This window comes from Odontesthes bonariensis, chromosome 7 (genome assembly GCF_027942865.1).
Source record: "Odontesthes bonariensis isolate fOdoBon6 chromosome 7, fOdoBon6.hap1, whole genome shotgun sequence".
Classification (NCBI taxonomy): Eukaryota; Metazoa; Chordata; class Actinopteri; order Atheriniformes; family Atherinopsidae; genus Odontesthes; species Odontesthes bonariensis.
In genome coordinates this window covers 18,823,697-18,849,600 of record NC_134512.1, presented here as the reverse complement: position 1 = coordinate 18,849,600, position 25,904 = coordinate 18,823,697, and the positions used below count along the sequence as shown (strand labels likewise).

The 25,904-nt window shown below is 41.9% G+C and overlaps 1 protein-coding gene across 4 annotated transcripts in view; it reads right to left on the bottom strand.

Moving 5' to 3' along the window:
* scaper (S-phase cyclin A-associated protein in the ER) overlaps positions 1 to 25,904 on the bottom strand; it is a 58,661-nt gene that overhangs the window by 1,374 nt on the left and 31,383 nt on the right. For all 4 annotated transcript variants that reach the window (XM_075469857.1, XM_075469859.1, XM_075469858.1 and 1 more), the window contains 7 exons: positions 23,408 to 23,523; positions 16,807 to 16,930; positions 13,779 to 14,008; positions 10,921 to 11,076; positions 8,766 to 9,000; positions 6,236 to 6,385; positions 443 to 634 (listed from right to left, as the gene is read on the bottom strand). In XM_075469857.1, coding sequence (XP_075325972.1) covers positions 443 to 634; positions 6,236 to 6,385; positions 8,766 to 9,000; positions 10,921 to 11,076; positions 13,779 to 14,008; positions 16,807 to 16,930; positions 23,408 to 23,523 — 1,203 coding nt within the window. The remainder of the gene's footprint in view (positions 1 to 442; positions 635 to 6,235; positions 6,386 to 8,765; positions 9,001 to 10,920; positions 11,077 to 13,778; positions 14,009 to 16,806; positions 16,931 to 23,407; positions 23,524 to 25,904) is intronic.

Sequence of the window (25,904 nt, the reverse complement as noted above, 5' to 3'; positions counted from 1 at the left end):
CAGGGTGGCGAGGAGGGTTTGTTGTCAGGGGAAGATGAAGGAGACGAGCTGTTTACTGGGAGTTGAACCAGTGGCAGGTAAATCCACCGTGAAGGAATCCATTAATCTTTGTGAAAGCCTGCCGATTACAGATTCAACGGTGGCCAAGATGAGATGTTGTCAATTAGCTAATGCACGGGTAATGCGATTCAGTTGTGTAATGTGTGTAAAATTAACCGAATTTGGACATTTCATTTAGAGACTGCAACGGTCCGATGGTCAAAGAGGAATGCATGTTTTCCGCATCGTCTTTTCTTTTCTCTTAATTGTACCGATCTTTTGATGGAACAGCACATGCTTTTTTTTTGTGGGGGGGGTGTCCTGACTTGATGTTATAATCACCAAACTGTTCAGTTACCGTGCGTTCTGCACAGTATGTGCGTGACCACGTTTCTACATTTACCTGAATGAACGTGGCCAGCAGCACGCAGCTCATCTCCTGCTGCAGGATGACCTTGTTCTGAGAGTTGTTGTAGCAGGCTGAGATGAGGGATGGAAACAGCACTCTGATGAGGCGCGGCTGGCTGAAGTACTGGAAGGGCAGCTGACACAGTTTCTGCAACACGCTGGGCTGGCGGCCAGACTGCACTATCACCTGGAACACACAGTGAGCAGGGCCAGTCAGTCAGTCAGTAAGCCAGTCGGTACACTGCTAGCTGTAAATCACCACCCTGTGCCCCTCCCACATGTAAATCTGCCACTAAAACAACACACAAACAGCCATTAGAAGGAGACCTGGGGGGCAGAGCCTCCCATCACACAATTACAGGCTATAAAGCAAAAGTAATGGGATGTTTTGCTGCAAAACAGCAACAAGCAGAGCTTTCGCAGAGGGAAAATGAGAAATGCGAATTGATGTGATCATTAGCAGTTTAAACTTCACTTTCAAGTTTTGTGTTAAGCTCCTTAAACGACACTCAAGCAGAGAGAAGGTGCAGGAGTGAAGCTCAGGTTGAGAGGGCATTTATAGTGCAACCAGGGTATGAAGGGGTGGAGTCGAGGGTGAAAGGCAGGGTGCGCAAACCTCTTCCAACATCACTGCCACCCCTACTTTTGAGAAATGAGCAATACCATTAACGTTATTCTCACCCACCTCAATCACGGACCATCAAATCCGGGCCACCAGCATTAAAACCAAATCACTTGCAGCCTCACTTGATTAGACGAGGGACTAATCAAAGGTTTTTTTTGTTGTTTTTTTTTTTTTAGAGGGGGGGGGGCAGCCTAGTGCGGTGGTCACCTCCCCTGAGCTTAGAGGACCATCAGCAAACATCTGAGAGCCAGGGGGTCAACATGCTGTAAAGCTGGCAGCAGCGCTTTACAGGTACAGCCTGCTGGCTCAACCTCAGCCTCAATGGAAACCAGAAGGCTGAGTGAGGTGAGGTCCCCAAAGTCACAGTGACATAAATTCACAAGATTTACAAGATTTAAAAAAAAAATACACACTTTAATGCTCTTCCATTGGCTCCCCCTTTGATAATGCACTTCAAGTTTGAGCTGCAGGATAAACAAAGTGATAAGTCACCGCTTTTATCGGTTCAAGGTGAAGCCTCTCAGAGCTGCTCTCTGCAGCGAAGTTCAAAAGGACACAAAATGGTTTCATTTCCGATCATTATCTGTTACCAAAAAAAATAATCTACAAAAGAGCGTGATTAAGTGATTCACAAACACTTAAAAATGTGAAGAGCACTTGATTTGTCAACCCGAGAGGTGTTAATTATTGAACAGAAAAGAAAATGGGAATCATTTCTGCCCCGTTTATGCATTACTCAATATACTACCGAACAAAAGACTAGTTTATAATGAAAATAATAAATATATCTATCAGTGGAAAAACAAAATCCAGGAGTTTCACTCAGTAATCTTTTTTTTTTTTTCCCCCCTAAAGGAATTTGGGGCTCGGACAAATCCATCCACCGAGGGAAGGAAAAAAAAAAAAAGAGACGGCTCTGGTTGTTTTCAAATGTAGAGCTGCTTATTTTCACAACGTGTAGTTTTAGTATTTTCCTGCTACTTTTCCCCACTAAATCCTACATCATCATATTTGATCTTTTCTGTTGAAATGCTGCCCCTAAGAAACACTGGCAAAAGGGAGCGCAGAAATGTGTGCGGCTGAATTTATCAGAGGGGAAAAACTATGATTCTACAGACGCTGAAGAATCTCTTTCTTTTTTTGTGTTTCAACCCGGAGAATTCAGGCATCATAATTCAACACCGCAGCAAGTAGTTGCTGTTTGAGTTGGAGCTCTGAGGTGATCCAACCTACAAATCACCCGGCGATCTCATAATCCTCCGCCATGTATCTTCATTCCATGTTCAGCTGCTTAAACAAATTGTCCACCCTCAAGTGCCTGACGCAGAAGGGCATAAAACAAAGCCTGTTGGCAGACAGAGTCTGGAGTTGGATGTTGAGTCGTCTGCAAACTTTCCGTGCCTCTGCCAGTGGAAGAGCAACACCGGAGTCAGGAGCTTCCAAATTAAAACTCGGCCATAGCGTTACTTTTCCCGGCCCAGCTGAAGATTCTGCAGCTCAACGCCATAAAACTCACAAGTAGCATCTGAATCTGCTCCTCTGGTCCACGTTTAACAGACCCTGAACAAACTCAAGTGTCTTGCTGCTCTGTTCTTTTTTAAGTTCAGAGACCTGGCTTTTTCAAACGCCTTTATGGCGGCTCCGTTACATAACTTCCTCTTCTCCTGCAATAACAACAAAGAGTGTATAAAATTAATGTTCTGAAACAAACAAACTCCTGGGAAAACCTAGTGCAGAGGCACAAACCAAAGCTGAGGCGGACTCACGAGCAGACCTGAGAAAAAGACGGTCATCATTCACATTAGCGGGCTGTAGGCACAAGGCCACAACGTGACTTGTTACTAATTCCTGCCTGCAAAAAATCTAAAAGAATTTTGAAATGTGTAGACATATTTTCATGTGTTGTGTTGTCTAGACAGCCCAAACACCTAAGGAGGAACCAGAGCCAGAGTAGGGCCATATATCTGACACTTGAATCCACAATATAAACCAGACCCAGTGGAACGCCTTTACTGATAAGACAAGCAGCACAGCAGGCAGCACCAAGCAAAGTCAGTCAAATAAGCATTTAGTGCTGTTTTACGACTTCTTCAATGGCTTCTTGAGATGTGCACAGGATGTTGTGGAAACTGCCTTTGGACAATTGGATGCTAGCGACGCAGACATTGACAGAGATACTCCAACTTCACCTTTAAGGAGACTGTCAGTTGTTTTAAAATCCCATGGAACCCCACTGTTTACTAAATAAAACTTAATAACTCCTTATTCATCTTTATGAGCTGACTATGTCATTCCATCCCTGATTCAACTGCTGATAATTCTGCTCTGTCGACAGCATTGCAGACAAATGGAAAGTCCTCACTGAAAGGCTTGCAAAGACAAAACTGTCCTCAGCTTCACTCCAAGTCGGTTGGACTGGCATTCAACCCTAAAGCAGAGTGTAAATCATCTACCGAGCTAACAATCAGGCGCTCTCCTGCCAGTTTGCGGGGTGTGTATGCATGTCAGTGTTTCTCTGCCTCTGTTTACTCTGCTGGGTGATGCAGAGTGTGTCTTCCCCACTGCTGGCTCCCAATGGTCTACAGGAGCTGCACATACCCTGCAGGCAGTGAGGGCTTGGTTGTCTTGGCTGTAATGGACTGCTGAAGGAAGAGTTTCACATTGGGTTAACAGGAATTACAGACCTAAAGTTTGGCTTGGGCCCGCGGGGAGGAGGAAACGCCCTCAAAGAGAATGGGAAGAAGAAGACTGACCCCACAGATAAGGCTGAACCCTGGAGATGTGTGTGTGTGTGTGTGTGTGTGTGTGTGTGTGTGTGTGTGTGTGTGTGTGTGTGATGTTCTGTCTACAGATGATCTTTAGCTCATGGGATTGTTACTGGTACAACGAAAACAGTTTATGAGTTATAAGCACAAAGAAGTCAGGTGATTTGTTGCAGGGAAACCAATTCAGCAGCATTAAAACATCCGTACACACCGTGAAAGAAAGACACGTATCTATTTGCTTTACAGACATGAAAGGCTCACTGCTTGCGTGCATGGCCATTTTCCATGTACCGAAAAAAGCCAATGTTTTCTTAAGATTTCCACACTCTGAAATTGCTCGTGCCTTCTCAAAAAGCAAGCAGGAATCAAGTGGGTTAACATGTCACCAGTTTACAATTACAGTGCCGTCAGCTATAAGATCCAACAGATCATCACTGGGGATGAATCATGAATGAATCACTGTAGTTAAAGAAAGGGAGATTACCGGCACATCTCTCCTCGGGGAGAAAAGGGAAGTACAGTTCCATGTCGGTGACAAAATAGATTTAATTTGTTTTGTTTGTTTGTCGGAAGGCCTCCACAGACACACTCAACGGACAAAGAAACATATGGCTACATGGCTCAGTGGGCCCCCGTCAGCACAGACGCACTTAAAAAAAAACAAAAAGAAAACAACACGCAAGCCTACATATGTCACTCTCCCAATGGCTTTTTGTGTGACAAGGTGAATTATTCATGCCCTCAGAGCAGAGGGAATACATCACTATGTATAGAGCTGCTTCAAAGTTCTGCTTTTTATGAGCAGCTTTATTTCTAAAGCATATATATAAACAAAAGCTGGTGTGCCGACAGTGAATCAGCAGTCTCAGCGACCGCACAGGCCTCGGGTCGAGCCGCTTTTGTCTCCTGCCAATGCTTACATTAGCTTGAGAAAAGCTCAAGCTGCTCTAAATATTCTCCTTGACGCCATCCATCTTGGTGCAAAACAGAATGGAAGCATTCCAGGAACTGGACCACTGGCTAAGATCAACTGTGTGAAGTTGTGTGGGATCTTGTTTCCTGACAGTCTACACTCAAATATATATTTTTTCAAAACCCAGAGTAAAGTGAGCCGAGTTTTGTCGTTGGTTCTTGACTGCGATGGAACAACGGATATTTCATCAAATTAGCAACGATCAAATGTGATATTTGCATAGCTGCTCTCTGTGATCGTCACTGTGGGAGTAATCAGCCCTTATCCATTTATTCACTATAAGAAGCTAATTGGATCTACAATAACAAACAAATGCTAATTCTGCACATCAGAATAATCAAATTGGATAGTAGGAGAGAAAAGAGCTAGATATTCAGACTAGAGGAGGCACCTTTAATTAGAAAAAAAAAAAAAAAAGGCAAATTAGAATCAGTACTAAGCCCACAAATTGCTGTGATGGAGTTTGACTGAGTGTGTGGGCATAAAATGGGATATCACTGACTGAAGCTGTGGCTGCCGCTCGTGTGGGTCAGGCTTAGCTTAATCAAAGCCCAGCCAACTGTAGCATAGCTAATCAGGGGCCCGGTAGATGGGCCATGCATGACGGCCAGCTACACAGCAGCCAGGTCTGCTCCATCACATCCTGCTCACTTCCACAGAGCCTCCTAAGTAGTTGTAACACCGGGGCAAGCACACTGCCCTGCTTTACCAGGAGGGAACAATGGCTCGCTCTGTGGGACAATAGACAACACACGGACCAAAAGGAGGAAGGTGCCAAGGTATGAATCTTTAAACAGGTGCTTTTTGTTACTATCACAAAATTACACCCTTTTTCTGACTAATAATATATGAAGAGAACAACAGTCAGACTATATCACCCGGCTCTTCTCATTTAATAGGTAACTTTAAACAAGAGAAAGCATCTAATCGAACATGTGCTAAAAAAAAAAAATAAAAAAAATAAAAAAAATAAAAAAAATCAAGGATCAGATGAGAGAAAACCAATCACAACTGAATCAACTGAGCAACTACAGTGATATTTCAATCCAAAAACAGATTAACCGACTGTTTTTTTTAATCTGACAATCAAATATTTTAATAGTTAAATACTTAAGTTTTAGTGCTTTTTAGTCACTGAACTGACAAACACAGTATGATACCGACATTTACATAAAAAAAAAAAACTTTACACATAAACTTGTGCCCAAAGCTTTTACTTCAGTGAAAGCACTCAATTTTTTCTCTCTTTTTGTAACTTTTAAGTGCTTTAAATTCAAATTTTTGAAATGTTACCCATTGGAAGCTTAAAACAGTCAAAACCAACAAATGCAAACAGTAACATATACAACCATGTTTTGAATTTGTTTAATCCGTTGACCAGAAAAACAATACAATTAATTTTTGGTGTCCGTGTAGGTGGTTTACCTGGTTGTCGGGGTGATTGACGGTAAAATATCCCACGCAGATGATGACTTCATGCAGCAGCTCCTCAGAAGAATGCTGGGTACAGTACCAGAGCAGGGAGCTGACAATGTGTCGGAAAGCTAGGGACAGGCCCTCAGCTCCTAGAACAGACTGGCCGGTCACAGACAAACTATGTCAGTAATTAGAACATAAATCGTGACTGATTGTGATTACAAAGAGCTCAACAATATAACGATGCAGCAATAAAAGGTTATACGTTTAGCTGGTGAGAACGTACATGGTGTAAGTGTATAAACAGATCAAACAGAGTCATACCATAAGACAACCCAATCGTGCTGAAAAGTCAGATGCTAGGAGGAGCTCAAAGACAGTATTTATTAAACATGTCAGTGTGACAGAGCACCATAAGATCACTGCAATTTGCACTGCAAGTTTGGGTGTGGCAGCGTTTTAACAACCATAAACACAATACTTGCGGAGCCAAATGATGGTTTAAGGGGTCACAACATAGCATTTTCCCCCCCTTTTAAATTCACTTATTTCAATAACAAATACTAGCCTGGCTGACGCGTCCACAATCTTGATGAGATGGTGGTCTGGGAACTAGGTGTGCATTTTCTCGTATTTGAGGCGTGGTTTACGAATGCCTAGAGCCGTTTATTGGGCGCTACGAATGTCTATCAAATGACGTCAGGTTCTTCCCATGCTGCTTTGCGCGCGATTCAGAGCCAATTGTATCACTTATACCAGATGACGACAGAAATTCGACGAGGAAGAAGAAAAAAATGGAAAATAAAAGTAAACTTGCGCTCTAAGCTACTTAAATTGACAACAAAGTAGGCCTATATGCTATATTCTACATGAATTTTTATGTTGTAGAGTTGTGAATTTATTTTAATAATGGAGAAATTGAGCAGCCTTGCTTTGTTGTCTACAGTAGTAGATCAACCCTCATCTTACTTTGAAGCTCCCAGAAGTGACGTCGACGTAGCTTTAGCAGCAGAAAAGCTATCAGGCTTGTGTTGATAATAATAAACTCCTGGACTATGTACAAACTTCCAAATGCATCGTTTTGTGAGTACAGACCATATTTGTACAACTGTAGAAGTTTGGTGTCATGACATGTGATTTTAGTGTGGTAATTTAGGAGATACTGCCAGGGTCCGTTAGCGCTTGTACTAAGCTATTCGGGATAACTCAGTAACTCAGCTGATGTTCAGCCAATATCGGAAAAACTTCGGGTGGGCTACTTGGCTGGATGTCACGGTTCAAATGACCCTAGGGTGAATCTACTCCGAAACACTTTCTAAGGCTGCATTGAACGGTAACGTTGTGTCCGCTGTCATGTTGAATTAACACTCTACAAGCTTCGGTGTAGCGCATAGACGTCGTCATCGGCTTGCTGCCGCCGCCCCCCCCCCCATTCTGTGATTGGTTCCCAAACTCTGGCAAAAATAAGGGCGGTGGTTTCCAGGCTGACTTTGCAGTGAGAATGAAATCGAGTGCAAAGCAGCATGGGAATTCCCAGGCTAAACAAATACATAAATCGACGTGAAAAACAACTTTCCAGTAGTTAAAAGAATCAACAAGAAGAATGGCAATGAAACGAGGAAAGTTTTCACTATCATTTTCTCGAATTGATTCTGAAAGAGGACGATTTGTTGCAGCCTATTCTGCCAAAAACGCAATCAGCACAAAGCCCAACCTTTTATGCTGCACAGAACCCCTTTTTGAAAATCCCGTCTAAACTCATTATGTGGAGTTGACAGAGGAACGAGTTAACGGGCTGAATTTTGATTCAACCAACCACTGCAAATGTGAGTTAGCTCTTCCAGTGAAGTAATGTGAAACACAAGGTGATTACAACTCGCAGCCAAAAGAAGAAACATAATTTAAAATGTTCATAAAACTCCAGCAGTGAAACGCTTTCATTTCCAGCTGTTTTGAGTTGCCTGAATGTGGCGGGTCAGTGACAGGAAGCCGCTTCAAAGTAATTACCCCAAGGCATTAAAATAATTAACAGCATTTTGGCTTGCTTCTGTGGCTTTCAGTCTACGTGGTGACTTAGCACAGTGAAGCTGTCGCCCTCTCTTCCTCCGGTGAGTAATGTATTGCCCCGCATACAGTGATAATCACTTGTGCTCCATCCTGACTGCTGACCCAATGGGCCCTATTCAACCCCAAAAAATAACCTAGGGTCAAAGGAGCACTTGTGTTTATGTCCACAGGTCAGCTTAGTCAGGAGAAGAGCAACTCTTCTAATGGCTCTTAACAAAAGGGGCTAACATTAATCTGAACATGAATACAGGTTTTGAAAATTCAGGGACAATAATTAAACATTTCTGGGCAACTTAATGATAGTCTGCCGTCTCAGATGACTTAATACCACTTACTAAAAATGTCATCCAGTAACACGTGTCCAGCATATTGATTATCTGCAGTTAAACAATGCACGTTGCAAGCAAACATCGGGTACATGAGAAGCAGTAACACAGCATATTTTGTAAAATTTCTATATCACAAGTAATACCTGGAAGGCAGATAGGTCAAGAAGGGCAAAACTGTTGAGGAAGCGGATGCCCTGCAAAGCCACCTGGATGACCCCTGGGCCGTAAGGCTCTTGACTCTGGGAAGCAGACTCAGGCGAGAAACTGTGCAGCAGGATACAATACAGAGTGTGCACCACTCCCACCAGGTCGGTGGACTGCAGAAGGGCTGTCAGTCCAGTCGGGTCCTGGCGTTTATTGTCAAATATACTGGGAGCACTGAAGGGGAAGACAGGGCGAATGTATAGTCAGCAAAGCAAATAATAACTGGGCGAGTCCATTCACAATCAGAAGCTGAATTCAAGGACACATCAATTATCCTCGCAGTAGGATGGCTTTAGCAAATATCTGGAATATTTTGTGACTTTCTGCAGTTGGGGGTCACGTTGACTGAGGTCACAAATAACAGTCTTTCCCAAGACAGCTTCTAAATTCCACCGGACTGAAGCTCGGTGAGGACTTGCCTTTAGATATGAAGTATCGGCCTGTTAGCTCCACTGTCTTACCTCGCTTAACTGACTGCTGAAAGTGCAGGAGCACCGAGTTTGAAGTGTGTTTCATATTAACATACTGGAACATATCGGCTCTGGAGTTCATCTTTTGCTCTGGAGAGTGAAGTGTGCAGCTGATGGCCCTGGTTTATTAATGCCCCCCCCCCATGCATTTTATTTGGACTTAATAAGTGCAATTAACTGTCTGCCAGATTAGTTGAGGAACGGGACCTCTAAGATTCATGATCGGGTTTTCCTCTCCCACTCCCCAAACAGTAAACACAGTAATGCCATGACACGAAGCTCTTGACAGTAATTTCACGCTGGTAGCTTGCCTAGTTACCTGACAAGGTGTTGAGAGCTCTAGTTCTTTTATTCAAAGCCTGTCAGAGGGGATTCAAAGTGATATGCCTGTTTGACTCTGACAAGATGCCACCCTGTTGGTTAAAGGGATTGGCAACACTGCAGATAAAGCTGCCAGGAAGGAGAAGCTTAAGTTCATTTATGAATTTATGTTTTCACAGTTATATTAGGGATTTCAAAATATACACATTTAAATGGTGAATCCAACTATAGAAAATTAGCATCGTACCACTGTTTAATGAGAGAAATAAAGGGCGTAGTTGCCCTGCAGTTATCTAGGATTGTCAGAGGCAACGCAGACTCTGGTGAAAAGACTCTTAGCTAATGCAGACAGACAATTTAAGACTACTTCAGCAGCCATCTATGATTTGCAGCCAGGAAGAGTGGAGGGTGTGTGACCTCGAGAGGGAACCTACAGTGCATGCTGATACTTGATGTTAGCCAACAGGCTTTGTGTGAAATATGCTGCTAGGCAAGAACACTGCCTGCTAATGCCATTATAATCCCCTGACACAGCAACTGGCATTGTTCAAATATGCTTCTGACCCATTGAGCGTTCCTATATGTGAAAGACGAAGATGCTGCACCGATAATAATGTCATTGAACACTACGTTTACTCACGAAAAAACACTTTTCTAGTTATTGTAATATTTCCACTGTAGTGTGAAGAAACGGGACACTGAAAATGGTAAATCTGTTATAGGCAGACTCTGTAGATTCTACAGAGATTCTGTAGAACAAGATTTGTAGAGAGATTCTGTAGAACAAACAAAATGCACCACAGTTTATTTAATACATGGCATGGAAAAGAATAGCTGGCTCTTTTAATTGGCGTGTGTAGTGTTTCTTTTCCTTTGAAGTTAGGAATTGTGAAGCTGATGTCCCTTGGTGTGACTGTGTGCTTAGCCTCTGTCAGCGGCGCCACTGAACCTCTCTGAGTGGAGGTCACCGTAGCACACGTGGGTGGGCTCCCCCCTACGCTGTAGGCTGGGGTTTATGGTGAGTGACAGAGCACTGGGTCAAGTAGATGCCTATCTCTATCTGTAGTAACCACAGCTTACCCAGCTCGCTGGCTGGAGTAAATGACCTGCTGGCTGATTGTGGAGGAGCCATACTCTTTGTTTGAGTAACCATAAGCTCACCTTTATGGTGCTTCTGACAGTAAAGTACCAATGGTGACTCAGTCTCTGTCATTACTGGCGCAGAGAGAGGTATGCATTTTTGTCAGAGGAAGATCAAGAGATCACAGAGCTGTTTAAGGTGCGTAATAAGTGACAGGCTCACCGTCCGGTCATGACAAAGCACAGCTTGCACATGCTGTGCAGCAGAGCCGAGGCTTGCTGGAGGAAAGCAGACATCTTAGGGTGCTCGTCTACGGGACTTTGGATCGACAAGAAGCCGCCATACAGCTTGTCAATCAAACCCATGTTTACCACATAGCTGGAAAGGACAGACAAGAAGAAGAGAAAAAAAAACAACATTACATGGTTTATTGCATTTGAGCCTAAAACAGGTTTTTTTTTTCTTTGTAAAAGGCTCATCTCGCATGACCAAACAAAGGCCTTCACTGTGCATACTCCCACAGCACTGCAGCTGAAAGCCAATACCTCACCTAAGCCCTCCACCCCCTGCTATTACTGTGATATCTTCAATTTGTCTTTGCCAATGACAGGACTCATGATCATGTTCCCTGCACTCTTTCAGCCACAAATCACTCCTAATAGTGTCATTAGAGGGCTGTTGTGGCCCCTGTGCCAGCCCAGCTCCGGGCCCTTGACAGTCTTCTGACCTGGGGCTAGTCTTGTAGAAGCTTCTGGTATGTGGAGACCTTTAAGCATCGGCAGCTTATGAAAAATCTTGGGAGCACTTCAGCTGCCAGTCAAGGCTTTCAAGCCGCAGTTGTCCCAATTAAGAAGTTTTTTTCATTTCATCCCCGTTTTAACTGTCCAATTCTTTTGTGTGTGTGAAAACTAGTATCCTGGTATCCTGTGTCGCTCACTGGTATCCTCTTAAAAAAGATAATTATAACTGTTCACAACCTGCACTGCAGATCTGTCCATTTTTGGACTTCCTCCTCCTCCACAGCTTTACTTGGACTGAGCTTCCATCACAAATGTCACTTTATAGAAAAGGAGATACCTGCATTCTACAGCCAAACTAAAGACCAGATGAAGCTCTTGTTACACCTTTTCAAGCAAAGCAGTTCCAGTGCCGGTTCAGGGCTGGAGTTAAAGCCGGCTAAAGGTTGGTTCTATTTAACATCGCTTTCAACACACGTTGGAACCCCCCTTCTAGTTTATACTGAATTTTCTGGAGAGGACCACAGCGGAGGAAGACAGCTCATCTTCACAGATTACAGTCGCTGTCTTAATAGCTCCAATCTAGTTTGAAAAATGCAGTTTTAAATAACAGCGGGCATTTGTGTACTCTCTTTGCAATGATGATCAGTGCCTCCAAACATTAATCATCTCGAGCGGGATGTATAAATGGCAGCTGGCAAGACTGAAACACTCAACTATGTTTGTACATGCAGCTGGTTTACAACTTGTATCCAGCGGATAATAGCAATGAATGCAGCTCTATGTAGCACATTGGGTGCCGTTAACAAACACAAATGGCAGTATTAAAACATGAAACAGAAGAAAAATGAGAGTAGCACTGAGCTTATGTTCTTCCACTGCTGCTTTGGCTTCACAACCACTTTGAAGCTCTGTTCTTGTTATTGTTCCATCCTGAATTAGAGTCGACGCGATCACAACATTTAAGTTGTGCTGTTTGGACTCCAGAACCCCACCCTCTGACCTACTGTACATGCAAGTGATCATTTGCTCATGCCCAACAAGGAGTTGGTACTATCATAGTACCAGCTTCTTGCTACTGAAGCAAGTGCTTTGGCACTCCAAAAGAAAAGACCCGTTTCTAAGTATGAACCAGCACTGGAACCACTTTGGTGGAAAACTCATCCAAGTGTAAGGCTAGTAGAGTGGCCGTTACATGATTTGTGGACTCCTGTGGCACTACTAATATGTAACACATTTACAATAATGAGGTGGTATACTTGCACACTCATAAATAATGCAACTTTTAATACTGAAAACAGTTCTCAACTTATAGGGCTGCTTGTACATTCTAATGAAAACAAAAATGCTGGTGTGGCTCTGTAGTTATTTGAGGATGTAAAATACTGAGAGGCAACTTTAGATGACTCATCAATAAAAAAGTGAATTACAATCTAATTGAATTTTAATGCCAGATGCACATCTATTCCACCGCAAACTGAAAACACAACAAGAATGGGGGACTGAAAGCACTGAGAAGCAAAGTGATAAACTGGTAATAAGCACAAAGCAAATGATCATCTTCTCTCCAAGTGATGTATAGCTTGGTAGAATGGATGAGAGTTGCAAAAGCTCAGTTGTAATCTTTTGTCCTTCCTCACAAATACTTAAATTAAAGGACAGTAAATGTAAATCTTGGGCCCGTACGTAGGATTATCAGTCTGACGACACAATTTTTCTCAGGCACCCCCCCTTGTCTTTGGGGTTACGACTGGGTCAGCGGATGAGATTGGTGGGCCTGTGCAGCTGCTCTGTCCAGATGAATCATGGCTTGTGGGAGGGATGGTGGAAAGACTACACTAGTCCAACGAGGTTCATGGTGCTGGGCCTGCCTTTCCTCACGATCTACATTTCTCCATCACAGCCCCAACTCCTACCACCCAGATCTACATGGCTAGCAGAAACCCCAGGTTCAAGGGGACCTTTCAAAGCTTTGGAAGTGATTCTTGTTTATGTTACATTGTGACCCCCCCCCCAGAAACTGATTTAACTTAAAATGTGGTTCTGAAAGTGTGGAAAAAGTACAAGCTGGACAGATGCCAGAGAACACCTCATTCTCACACTACTCCCATTCTAACAAGACACCACTTGGACTATTTCCAGGAGATCTGACATTTTGTCAGCCTATTCTTAACACATGGCATGCCCTGCAGGAAATCTGAGGTTGAACCAACTCTCAACCCAGTGAAGAGGAGTAGAGGAGGGATTTACTAAGAGGTAAAAAGGTTGGGAGATGAGGAAAAAGAGGTGTCATGTAGGAGTATGTGAGGCAGCATGAGAGTTGTAGCACTGGAGGAGAAATACCTGATTAAATCTTGTGCACGAGTGTTGAAGGAGTCTGATGCCGAGCTCTTGACCTTGGTATCTGGGGAGGAAATCCATGCGTTTTCGCCTTGCCCTGAATCAGAGATGTGCGGCCAGAGAGACTCCAAGATGGTAGCAATGGTCTGAAGCAGACCCGTTGTCAAACCCTCAAAGACTTGTTTGTTCACACTGCGTCCAAATATGGACTTGTCTTCATCAGGGATATATAGCTGTTAGAATAAGAACAAAAAATACAAAAAAAAAAAATTCAATTAATGATTGATTATCAATTTATACAATCAAGACAGTACAGTGAACTGGAGTAAGACCACTGAACTAAAAACTGCTCATAAATAAACTCCCGATTCAGAGGGAATGCAGTAGAAATCTATGCATTAGATATATTTACACCAACTGAGGCATAAACTAAAGACTGGACAACTTTTGCTTTAGTATGAACTTGAAAAGTAATATAACTAAATCTCATTTTAAATGCCTTGTTTTTAGAGGAAAATGCTTTTTACGGCTTTGCCAGTAAATTAACACAGTTTAAAGCTTTTGTTACTCACAAGCTTTAGGCAACAAATTAGTAAATAACACTATTGCATTAGCTACAATAATGGCATATAGTGGCTGTTTAAAACATTTCCTCGGCCACACAAAGCTGGTGTAAACAAATAAAGATGTTATCTAGACCAGCTACATCCTGACAGGTCGGACGCACCATAAAAAAAAAAAGCTTTTGAGAGAAAGGACTCATTACATGTATGACAGACATTCTTCTTATTTGTATTTTGAACTTCGTGAAACAATAAGGTAGAGGCCCACATTTTTAAATATAGAGCCTCTGTTCTGTGTGAAAACTTGAAAAGGTGAAGCACTGCCGTTCGGTCTAATAGTTGGGGTGAATGCTGACAGCATAGGTAAATCCACCGACATTCTCCACAAATCTAATTAAATATGGGAGGGGGGGGGGGGGCACGCTCATATGGCAGTCAAACCCCCACTGCTGCACTCTATTGCTCACCCACACGAATACCACAACGCAAACACGCACGCATACACGTATTTATATGTATGTCTATACATAGGATAACAGAAGCAAAGCCGTGTTAAAATCACAACTTGTAAACTACATCAGAACTCACCATAAAGAACAGGGTGGAAGCATGAGAAATAGTTGAGCTTAATTTGCACTGAATACAAGGAGAAGAGTTAGTTCATCTCTAGCAGTGCTGCTGGATATGTCCGTCAGCAGAGCAGCTGCTGGGATATGTTTTATATAAACTGGAGCAAACAGGCTAACCTCTCCCTCTGTACCCTAAGGAAATATGACTGCTTTGGATTGGAACTCAACTGAAGAAGGAAGCCCCAGTAGAGTTCATGTATGCGCCACAACCCTGTGCCTGTGCCTTGTCCCGTCTGTGTTGTAAGTGTAGGCGGCCCCAGTGAGCCGCCACTGTTGGATGTTTGGAGTGAGCTGATGTTTACAGTCCTACTAACAGAGTGCTGAAGGATATGGGCTGACATGTCGCCGCAATGCAGCCTGCCTGCCTGCCTGCCTGCCTGCCTGACTGACTGACTCTCACATTCCCTCTGTCAGGAGGCGTCTGCGAAGAGGTTGGGCAACGTTTTGTGACTCGCTAGTTTGTGTCTTGCTCTGTCTTTCATTAACACTATTGCGGTAACAGATAACGGCTAAAAGGCAAGGCTTTTTCTTTGGTCAAATCAGTGTATATCAGCTGATAAATATAAAGAAAACAATGAACTGAATGTAAATGAGGAAATGCTTGTACCATCACACCCTGAATAGATTGAGCTTTTCATTTAAATTCACAGTACTTTATACAAACTGCATCATTTACAACCTCATTTCCTAAGTAGTTGGGACAGTGTGTAAAATGCAAATAAAAACGTAACTTGACTTTTCATTCATTTAAACCCTATATTTTTATTCTATCCATTCTTTTATTTTTGTTTGTGCAGCGCCAAACAGTATTCACCTGAAATTTATTTGGTCTTTCTGGTCCACGAGCCCATGTTGTGATTACAACCAAAGAATCATGTCTGTTTTCAATGCAGTGCTGCCCGAGGGCCTGAAGATCACTACTTAATTTGGTTTTCAGCCTCATTCCTTTGCTCACAGAGATTTCTTTGGATTCTCCAAACCTTTAATGATAATATGGACCAGAGATGATGAAATCCCCACATTCTTTGAAATTTTACTTTGACAATTAGCCCGTGCATTTTTTTCTAAGAGTTCTGAATCTCTCCCTGCCTTTATTTTTGACAGACTGAAAAGCCTTTTTAAGCCCAAGTTAAATCAACTTGTCTTTAGGTTTTTGTTTTTTTTTTGCTTCCAATGCCCCTGTTCCTAAATGTTTGTGAGATGATTCTGGCATCAAATGCAAAATAACAATATTCTTCCAAAGAAGAAGAAGAAAAAGATATGCTAATGAAATGTGAATCAAAAATTTGTCATTCTTACTGAAAAACATGGGTTCAGCCTTTACTGTGCAAAATAGCAGAGGGACCACCCAATTTGTTTTCCGCACACAGTTCAAAAGCCACCATCAGCGGTTGTGCAGCGCATTAGTGCACGTGACACGGTTAATACACACTGTTCATTACCCTTCATGTTGATGCAATTTTTCAGGGTTCGGAGCAACATCCCAGACTACACCTGTTTCAGGCAGAGCGTTACTAATTTCAGCAAGATAAAGCCAAACCACAACCTGTACAATTAACAGTATGGACTCTGTGGTAAAAAGAAAAAAAAAGCATCCCAAAAAAATTAGAAGAGATGCAACACGGGACGTTAACATCCCACCGTCCCAATATTTTTTACTTTTTTTTTTTTTAAATGAGCACAGATATCATTTTCAACAATGTGTTTTTCTTCCATTTTTGTGAAAATGATGAAATTATTTGCACATCAGTGCATTTTGTTGTTATTTACATTCAAACTTTAACATGGGGTGAAATGGTCTGCAGATACTGTTGATGCACTGGGGGCTCGATGACTTACTGTCAGCTGGTGCAGCAGCAGGTCCATGAGCAGGACGATCTTGTTGCTAAATAGCACGTAGGAGCAGTTGGATGCACAGCAGGAACATGCCAGACAGTAGATATCTACAGCAGCACAGAGAGATCTAACATAGAAAGACAGATGGTTATTAATCGCAGGTTTAAAATAAAACAAACCTCAGGGCACACACACAACAATTCTCCTCTTTCAGTTCTTTCAAGAAACACTACCACTGGGATGCAAATGTGACCTGGGCACTGACAAGACTATCTGCAGGCATCAGGAAACCAAACACACTCCTCTCTATTTGTGGTTCCTTAAGGGTGCAGTTTGTCTTCACAAGTCAAAAGTATATCCCACTGACAGCACAAGGAAGGAAGCCGATTTGAGGAATAAAACACTCATATCAGCTACTTAATGCGGAGACTCCCCTCCAAAGCTACCTTCAGAGGTGCTGAGTGCAATCTCAGTCCCATCTTGGCAGAGATGGTGAAACATTTACACTGGAGAGATAAAATAAATTTCCCCTAGCAGCTCCTCACAGCAGTCAGGCAGCCCCAGGCTGCAGCCAGCGCTGCGCCAGTCGGCGTGCCTCTGTATTTCGTCTGCTCTAAAACAAGTCCCAGAGAAGATTAATGCTTCAGATAACTGACCAATCATTCTGCTGTGACTGCTACTCCCCCTCACCCTGTTTCATCAGTTAATATTTTCTGACAACTGTATATTTTAGCCATTGGAGGAATAGCGTGTCCTATCTGCTCTCTGGAAGAATGGAATCCCCCTCTCCAGTGCCTAAAGTAGGCCATGTTTACTCCAACTGGTAAACATTTTGATATCTACCGAACCTTCACATCTGCTGTGCGTTTTTACTCTAACCACGTTGGCATAGTAGAGGAAAATACATGAGGTAAGGGTTAACCAAAGTCAGTCTATAGTTTTTTTGCTTTGCCCTTTTAACGGGCAGATCAGTCATTTCGGCATATCATTATTGACATGTCAGTGTAAAGCTGTCAGACGAGGAATATGGTGCTAATGTGAGACACGCAACATCTTTAATGATCGGCAAAAGTTTAAAGCACACATGAAAGCTCGATTCTGTACGACTGGAAAAAAAAGAAAATACTTTAAGAGCTTTGAAGAAATATATCACAATAAAAATGTTCCATTCAGTCCTGTAAGACAGATATATAGACAAACCACTGCTTCAGAACGTGCAGATAAAGTTCATAGTGGTGACAGTCTCTCCAAAGAAAAAAAAACAAAAAACAAAAAAACTTCAATTTAATTTGTATGAGGGAATGGGAATGTTCTTTAATCTGTAATATTTAGGAGGCCATTCTAATTCTCATCAACCTTGCTGTAAATTATCATGTGAAATGTTGTTTAGTCAGCCAAAGTTGCATTTTTCTAGGCCATCCTTTAATTGTTGTGATTAATAAAATCCTTCATGTTGTTTGACTCCTGCCAACAAGGAGGTTGAAATGCCCTGAAAAAAATAATCTTTATACGTAAGAAAGTTTATAAATAAAGCCATTTATTACCACACCATTGTATCTTTCTGCTTTCTGTCCGTGACAGCTCCAACTTGACAACTTTATTATGAAAGACAATTTGATTCCTTAACGTAAAGGAAAGTCTTACCTGTTGTTCTGCTGTTCGACTTTATGAAAACAGTTTGTTCATGTTTAGCATATGGTGCAATGACCCTTGACACCGTTCTCTTCCTTTCATACTATTCTGGTGTATTTAAGTGTAGGCATACACACTGTGTTCTTGTTGGCTGCTGCAAAAATACTTTTCAATTTTTTCTCTCTCTACAATTTGGAGTTCCAGCCGTGCGCCTGACTTGCTTCCTCTCCAGGATGCACCCAACTCCTCCAACCTCTCACCCAGTGTAGGCTACTGTGGGCACAGCCGTCCATTTCAAATTCTTCTCAATTCATTCATAGAAATTCATAGAACAGAAAGAAAAAGCACTTAAAAAAATTGACATAATTTCAAACATCCCTAATATAAACAGGGAAAACCAATTTTAAAAATTAATTCTTAGCATGGCTCCATTTTTTCTCCCTTACTTGACTAGCTTGTCCTAATTAAATCACTTGACGTCTGGAAAGACATATCGGGCTCTCAGCTCATATGTAATGAGCATGCGATTGCTTTGTAACACGGCTAATCGGGCTTGTCTTTGGTCATCTCTGAACAAATGAGGAGGCTGTCAAAGGCATGTCTGAGTTATGCCCTTACACCAACTTGTACAATGAACCATCACAGTGATCTGTCTTTGGTTTCCTCCCACCTAATTGAGCTTGATGAGCATGACACCTGATAGTGCAACCCCTCTGAGAATCTCACTATCTAAAGGCCCCTCAATGACAGCTCCAGTAAAAGATTTTAAAGGAACAATTTGGTAAAGTGCCACACCACCCTTTCTCATGTTGCACAAAAACTTTGGGGACCAAGCAGGCCGCATTCCTCCGCCAACACCACTATTGGTTTCTCATTTCAGAAAGTTGCTCACAAAAATCAACATAACCACTATCTGGCTCAACTCACTTCAAGTAGGATGACCTTTAGAACAACTAAGTCATGAAAACAGAGGCCATAAACTAACTCAAAATGAGCTTGCCAGAAGGATTGGATGCTGATCTCAGGAGATTGAGAAAGATAATAATTATTAGCCAACATAATGTGCTCTCCAACACCAACAGGGCATATATTTGTGCCTGTAAATATCTACAAGTAAACACAATGAGGGCAAGAGGTTAAGGATTGGAGCACACCTGATCCTGTCTTACCCCCCTGTAGCCCTCCGTGGCTGTGCCCCGATAGCTCAAAGGCTTACACATGATGAAGGGGTGTGGGGAGCAGAAACTGACCTCTGAATCTAAAATCCTAGTGTTCAAAAAGAAAGGCCAACTGCTCTTGAAGTGAATGAATTGCCTGTACAGTAACAAAAAAAAAAAAAAAAACATTCACTAGACTTAAGTGGCGTTTTAACCCTCTGGAATAAATCAGAAGTAAAAACTATAAACAACATTTGCGCGGCACTGATATGCATGTTTATGGACTGTGTCAGTCTTTCACCCCTGTCCATTTATTAAGGTAAATGGCCGGCTCTCCGTTCGGCTGACAACAGGACAACAAGCATGTAAAAGGCTCTTTATGCTTTTTGTCACTGCCTTGAGTTATCAACCCAAAGATCTGTGCTCCTCAACCTGAGTCTCACATTCCTCGGCCTTTTCTGTGCGTTTCCTATGTGTGCAGTCAAGCCTGACGGGAGCAGCGCTGAAGAAATCTGACCAACTTCCAGATCAGGTTGAGCCCCCACCTCTTAAACAGGGGAAGAAAAAGAATCCTAAGCCAAAATAAAAGGTGAGGAGCAAATCCATTTCCTTGTGCTGTCAAACAATCCCTTCATTCAGTGCTATCTAAATGACATTTAATTTGATTCTGCTGTTGATCTCCCCGATACCCTGAGTGCTTCCAAGACATCTACTCTGGCTGTTGTGCCACACTGGCCAGGTATGAAGGAGGAGAAATCTGATGAGCCGTCACACGGCACCATTCACATGAGTGTGCACACACACACACACACACACACACACAAATGGTAGAAAACATCCTGAAATAAAACCACAGGTAGCAGTGTCTGATTTCACAGGATGCACCAGGTCATGTGAGACAGCGGGGGAAATACAAATTGGGTTTACATGCATGCATCACACCCCTGTCTGACTTTTGTTAGAAACAATGAAACCTGTCAAATGTACGACCAAAACATCTGAATTGAAACTTTAGAAATTTGTGCTGAAACAAAAGTCAGTGTTTTCTGCGCTTCTTCTCTCCAGTGATCCCTTCTGAGGACGGAAAGACTCGACATTTAAAGTCCAAAAACGGCCCTGTGTAGCTTTCCATCAGTGAAATCAATCCAAAAAAAAAAAAGAAAAGAAAATAACTTGGGCCTTGATGTATTCGTCCACGTTTCAAACTGAGTGAAACAAAATCGCCTCAACAAATAAAACGGATAATAACGATAAAGATAAAAGCTATTAGAATTCCAGGCTCATATGATGTGAAAAATCCTGTATTCAATTGGAGTTTCAATGTAATATCTTCCAACTTACTGCAAATAAAGCGAGACTTCAACATCACTGATAACATATGCCATCATAAAGGAGGACAGGTTTAAATGCATACATTTAAATATTAATTATAGTCCAGTCAGCAATAGAGCTGTAAGAACTGATCATTCAATGGATACAAAAAAAAAAAACAAGTCTCTGCTCTAAATTGAAATTCATCAGTTTGTCAGACTTCAGAAGTGTAAAACACAATTGCAACACAAATTGTTTTTGCATTGTTAACTGAATAAAACAAAGAGAACATCTCATTAGGCTTGGAAGAGCTTGTAGAGCAAATGAAGCCCTGAGAGATTTGAATCTGTAGTTCCACTAAATAATGTCAAAAGGTACAGCAATGTTAAATGAGTCAAGTGACCATAAACATGATTTACCAAGCAAAATAATTAACATAATGCAAATTGAGTTCAGTAATAAAATTACCGGACCGTTAATTAATACAGTTGTTCATGTCAACATTTGGGACGTTCTTGTGCCTTTTGCAGGATATCATCTCTCCAGCTGAAGTTAATGACGGCAGCTGCATAAACCCTGATCTAGACACTCAAGTGACCACAGGGTTACACCAGAACATTAGCGGAGCCTCGCAGAGGAATTAGCTCATTAATGTAATGGTAACAAGATGGAATCAGACTCCCCGGGGAGAGATATGGCAGGAGCATCTCGGCAGCTGCCTTTTCTTTTTTTTTGTGAATCACTCAGCTTATCTGGTGGGAGGAGGTGATCAATATGGCAGCATCACTGTAAACAGATAATGCAGCGCACTCTGGGGCTTGTGTCTGTACAGCAACCCATTAGGCCACACAGCAATCCAGATGACAGATAGTGATAAGCAGACAGCCGGGCACGTCCTTGTGTTGCATCTCGTCATGAGCTGCACTGACCCGACGGGCATAGGAACACAGCGACCTGTCCTGCTTTTTACAATAAGGGACCTGATGAGATTTGATTGAGAAAAGTTGTGACTATTCAATTCTATGCAACGACTAATAGGGCTGTAAAAAAAAAAGAAAAATAACTAAAAATAAAGGATAAGCTTGTTGTGTAGAGATCATGTGGTCGGGACATGGGCCTAGGGTAAACGTAGCAGAGGTTGAGCAGTATCAGCGAGACAGATGAAACAGACAGGAAAGCCAGTAACTGAAGCTCTGAGCTATCACAGCCCTGTAATCAAAATCAGCCGATTCCAGAGTTTGCTTAAACCGCAAGCAGAAAACAGAAAAACGTGGACCTGATCTTCACTGCACTACGGAAAGGAGATGTCTTAACGCCAAAGAGGTATTGAGAGTACTGTACATGCACGGAGGTGCGTACAAACTCTGCAAATACACTCTTTGTGCTGTAAAAAAAAGTCTCTCTGTTGAAGACGATATTTCTTCAAATATAGAAGTCTGCTTGAAATTTCCTCAGATTGCAATGACTGAGAAAGAGAGACTAAAAAAAAAAGAAAAGAAAAGAAAAATCAATACACATGCAATGCCCTTTAAAAGCCTTATAAATATAAGAAGCATTTGTCCATTAGCAGAGACTCAGAGACCAGTAAATGCTAATGAATGGGAGCGCAAGGCCATTCGAGTCCATTACAGAGTCCCACTTGTGAGTACAGCAGCCCCTCGGAGGTTATCTACTGGCAGGCCATGCAAACGATAGACCCACAACTCAAAAATACTCTGGACTCTAAATGATAAATGGGACACATATGCTTTTTGTGTTTCCAGAGAAAAGAACGAACACAAATTGATTACAGAAATGGAAATGTTTGCCATTCCTTGAAGGGTAGTGCTGTTATACATCAATACATTTTCAGAGTATTTATTGAGATGAATCAACTATAAACAGTGATAAAGGAGTTCAGTGGATATTAACTCATTGCCTTTATGCTATTGCAAGAACAATCACAAAGAGGAAATGAAGCGGTGCTGTCAATGAGGTCAGTGAAACGATACAGTCAGAGAAGCCACTGGAAACAAGGACTGCAAACATTAAACTTTATGGATCCCTCAAAGGTGTATTTGTGTATTTAGGGCAATTGGACAAAAAAAAAAAAAAAAAAGAAAAAAAAAAAAAAAAAAAAAAAAGAAGCCTTTCATGTTTTATCATCAAGCATATTCATAGAAATTCCCTGAGGGAAAACATTTAAGAGATCGAAAAATCCCAGTGTACCTGTCCCTACATGGACAATTAGCCTGAATTTAGACTTACCTACTCTCAACAACATCAGACTTAATCAGTGCTGATGACTCCACAGGTCTTAACAACCTGTGGTCAGCATTTCCAAAATCAAACAGAAACTCAGGCTAAAGAGACAGCTCACCCTGCTGGTCGAATCCTGCCCAACTGATCGAGAACTGAAATTGTGTTGCTGAATAACAGAAAAACACTCTTTGAAATGGTTCCTGTAACCATGCATCTAATGTAAATAAAGAAATCAAATATTTCATTGTGCTGACGATACTCACTTGAGAGGAATACGGGGGACTGCAGTGGGAGTGGAAGCAGCAGCGATGACCTGCAAAATTTGTTCCAGCGCAGACAGGCCACCTCCCACTTGGAAGGCCACTTGGTCCGCATTGTTCTGTTGAGGCAAGCACACAGAGACAGAGTCAGAGGTACAGTCAGGGGACAGCGAGCAGCCGGTGGACAGGGGATTACACAGCTCTCACCAGAGAGGGAACCTTTCTCTCTTCTACGGAGGCGAGGGACTGAAATCTGAAACAAAGTGATCCCCAAAGTATTCCTGTTTAATCTCAAAAGTGCACAGCCTGACTCCACCCCACAACATTCAAGTTTCAGTTTAAGGCAAATGGTCTGCAGGCTCCAGTTACTGCGGCGGCAGGGTGGTCTCAATGGATGACAACAGAACCAGTGAAACTGAGAAAATGCCACTACGGCGATGTAAGAGCAGAGCGAATTGAGCACGTTAAAATCAAGACACACACTCCGACAGCAAAGGACGCTGAAACACATTTTGATTGTAAAACAGACTTTATTCTATTGCACCATAAATAACTATGCACCAAATAAGGAAAAATCTAAAATTATGATATCTTATCTTTGGTGTCAGCATTCAAAGGGATTACATTTTGTTCTGTGATGACATGAGTCACACAGTTAGAAAGGAGGCTTATCGCACACTTGCTTTGGATCTGAAGAAAAAACTGATTCTGGTGGCAAACTAATCTGCTTCTACATGATTTGAACTGTTGTTTTTTTTAAATCAATTGTTAGTAGATTAAGGTTTGCAAATATAAAGATAAAAGCAAGGGGGTCTGCAACAAACAGAAGGTTCGATGCTTTCATACCAACAGTTTGGCATTATGTTTTAGAGGGATAAAAGGCTCGCTGCAAAGGTAACTGGAATCATCACTCAGATGAATAACCAGAAACAATCAAACTGCTTAATGTTGACTTTAGGACTGTATTCTTCATCTGAAATATATTTTCGAATTATTGCTGTTGCTCCATTTCCCATAAATATATCTTATTTTATTTAGTAATGGTGTTCACTGGTACCAACTTAAATCCAACTTTAATGGATACACATCTGTCAGACATCTGTGCTCCTATGGCCTTTGAGGACATGAAGATCAACACTTAGACATGAATAGAATTTTGGTTTCTGTGATGTAAATTTAATTAATTTTGGCCATTACTTCCTTGTAGTACAAAAAAAAAATATATATATATATACATAAAAAAAAAATTAAGAAAAAAACCCCCACAAATGCACCAACTTATTCATTGCAAATACACTAACATTAGGTCTCTGAACAGATTGGTCCCGGCTTTGTGTGATGATGGAGTAATTGCCAGTTGGTCTGTGCTATTGCTACAGTGCATTATACATCAACAAGGGAAAAAATAGGAGGCGAGCACTAGCGATCTGGTTTGTTTGTGCCTGGGTTAAAAAGAAGACAGGAACTAGCAGAGAGCTGCTGATGGAGGGCCACCCTCGCACAACTGCAGAGGGCTGTGTTACACTGCAGGTCACTCCTCTACCTAATGAGGTTACAATCTCCTCGGCGCTGTGACAGCACTAAAATCCACCCACTTCACAGAGCTTTTGTTCCACAGATGGGAAGTTGCTAACAAGCCTGAACACATCGAGAGAGAAACGCTTTCCCAAATTACAGATAAGCTCTTCATCTGTCAGTCATGCCCGCTGCTGAGGTAACGGCTCCTCAATTCCCGTGTTAGGCTCTAAATGATTGTTCAGTGACTCTTTGTGTCTGACACAAAAACATTAAGCAGGCTAAAGACCTCTCGCCTTAAACATAATGAGAAATGTCTCAAAAACAGTCTCAAGAGTCAAAGCAGTGTTTGCAAAAGACCTTATTGTGACCCCGTCTTCGTACATTGCCAGAAGTTTCCATGTCTTATCAATTAGGTCTCAATCATTGAGCTTGGCTTAACCCTACTCCTAACCCTCTCTTCAACACACCTACCTAAAAGCTTCTAAGCTAAATGAGGAAAAAAAAAAAAAAAAAAAAGGTTGCTCTTTCACAGCAGCTTATCACGTAGTATTAAAGGAGACAACTGGAACTTGCCCAGTCCTGATTGTCTCCTGCAACAACAGACTTTCTTACGTGTTCATTCCTCTTCTGCTCTGCTGACAGATTTATCTATCGTGATGACGGAACAACGAGGGTGAAGAGAGCATTTTCAAACTACCTGACATATTAATTTACAGCGGCCTATTTGAGACACTCTCCAACAAGTACATTCAGTTGAGGGTTTGTTTTAACGACCTGCGACATGCTAACTTTCATCTTTCTGGTGTGCAATGCAGCCGACTTTCTTAGTAAAAATGAGCAATGAACATCTGGTGATCTTTTCTTTTTAAAAACTAACTGAAGTGATAGTGTACATACACGCAATCTGAATTAGTATACAAATATTCATGTTTATGTAAGATTAGTAAGGATTTGCATGTGACTTTCCTGACACACAGCTAGA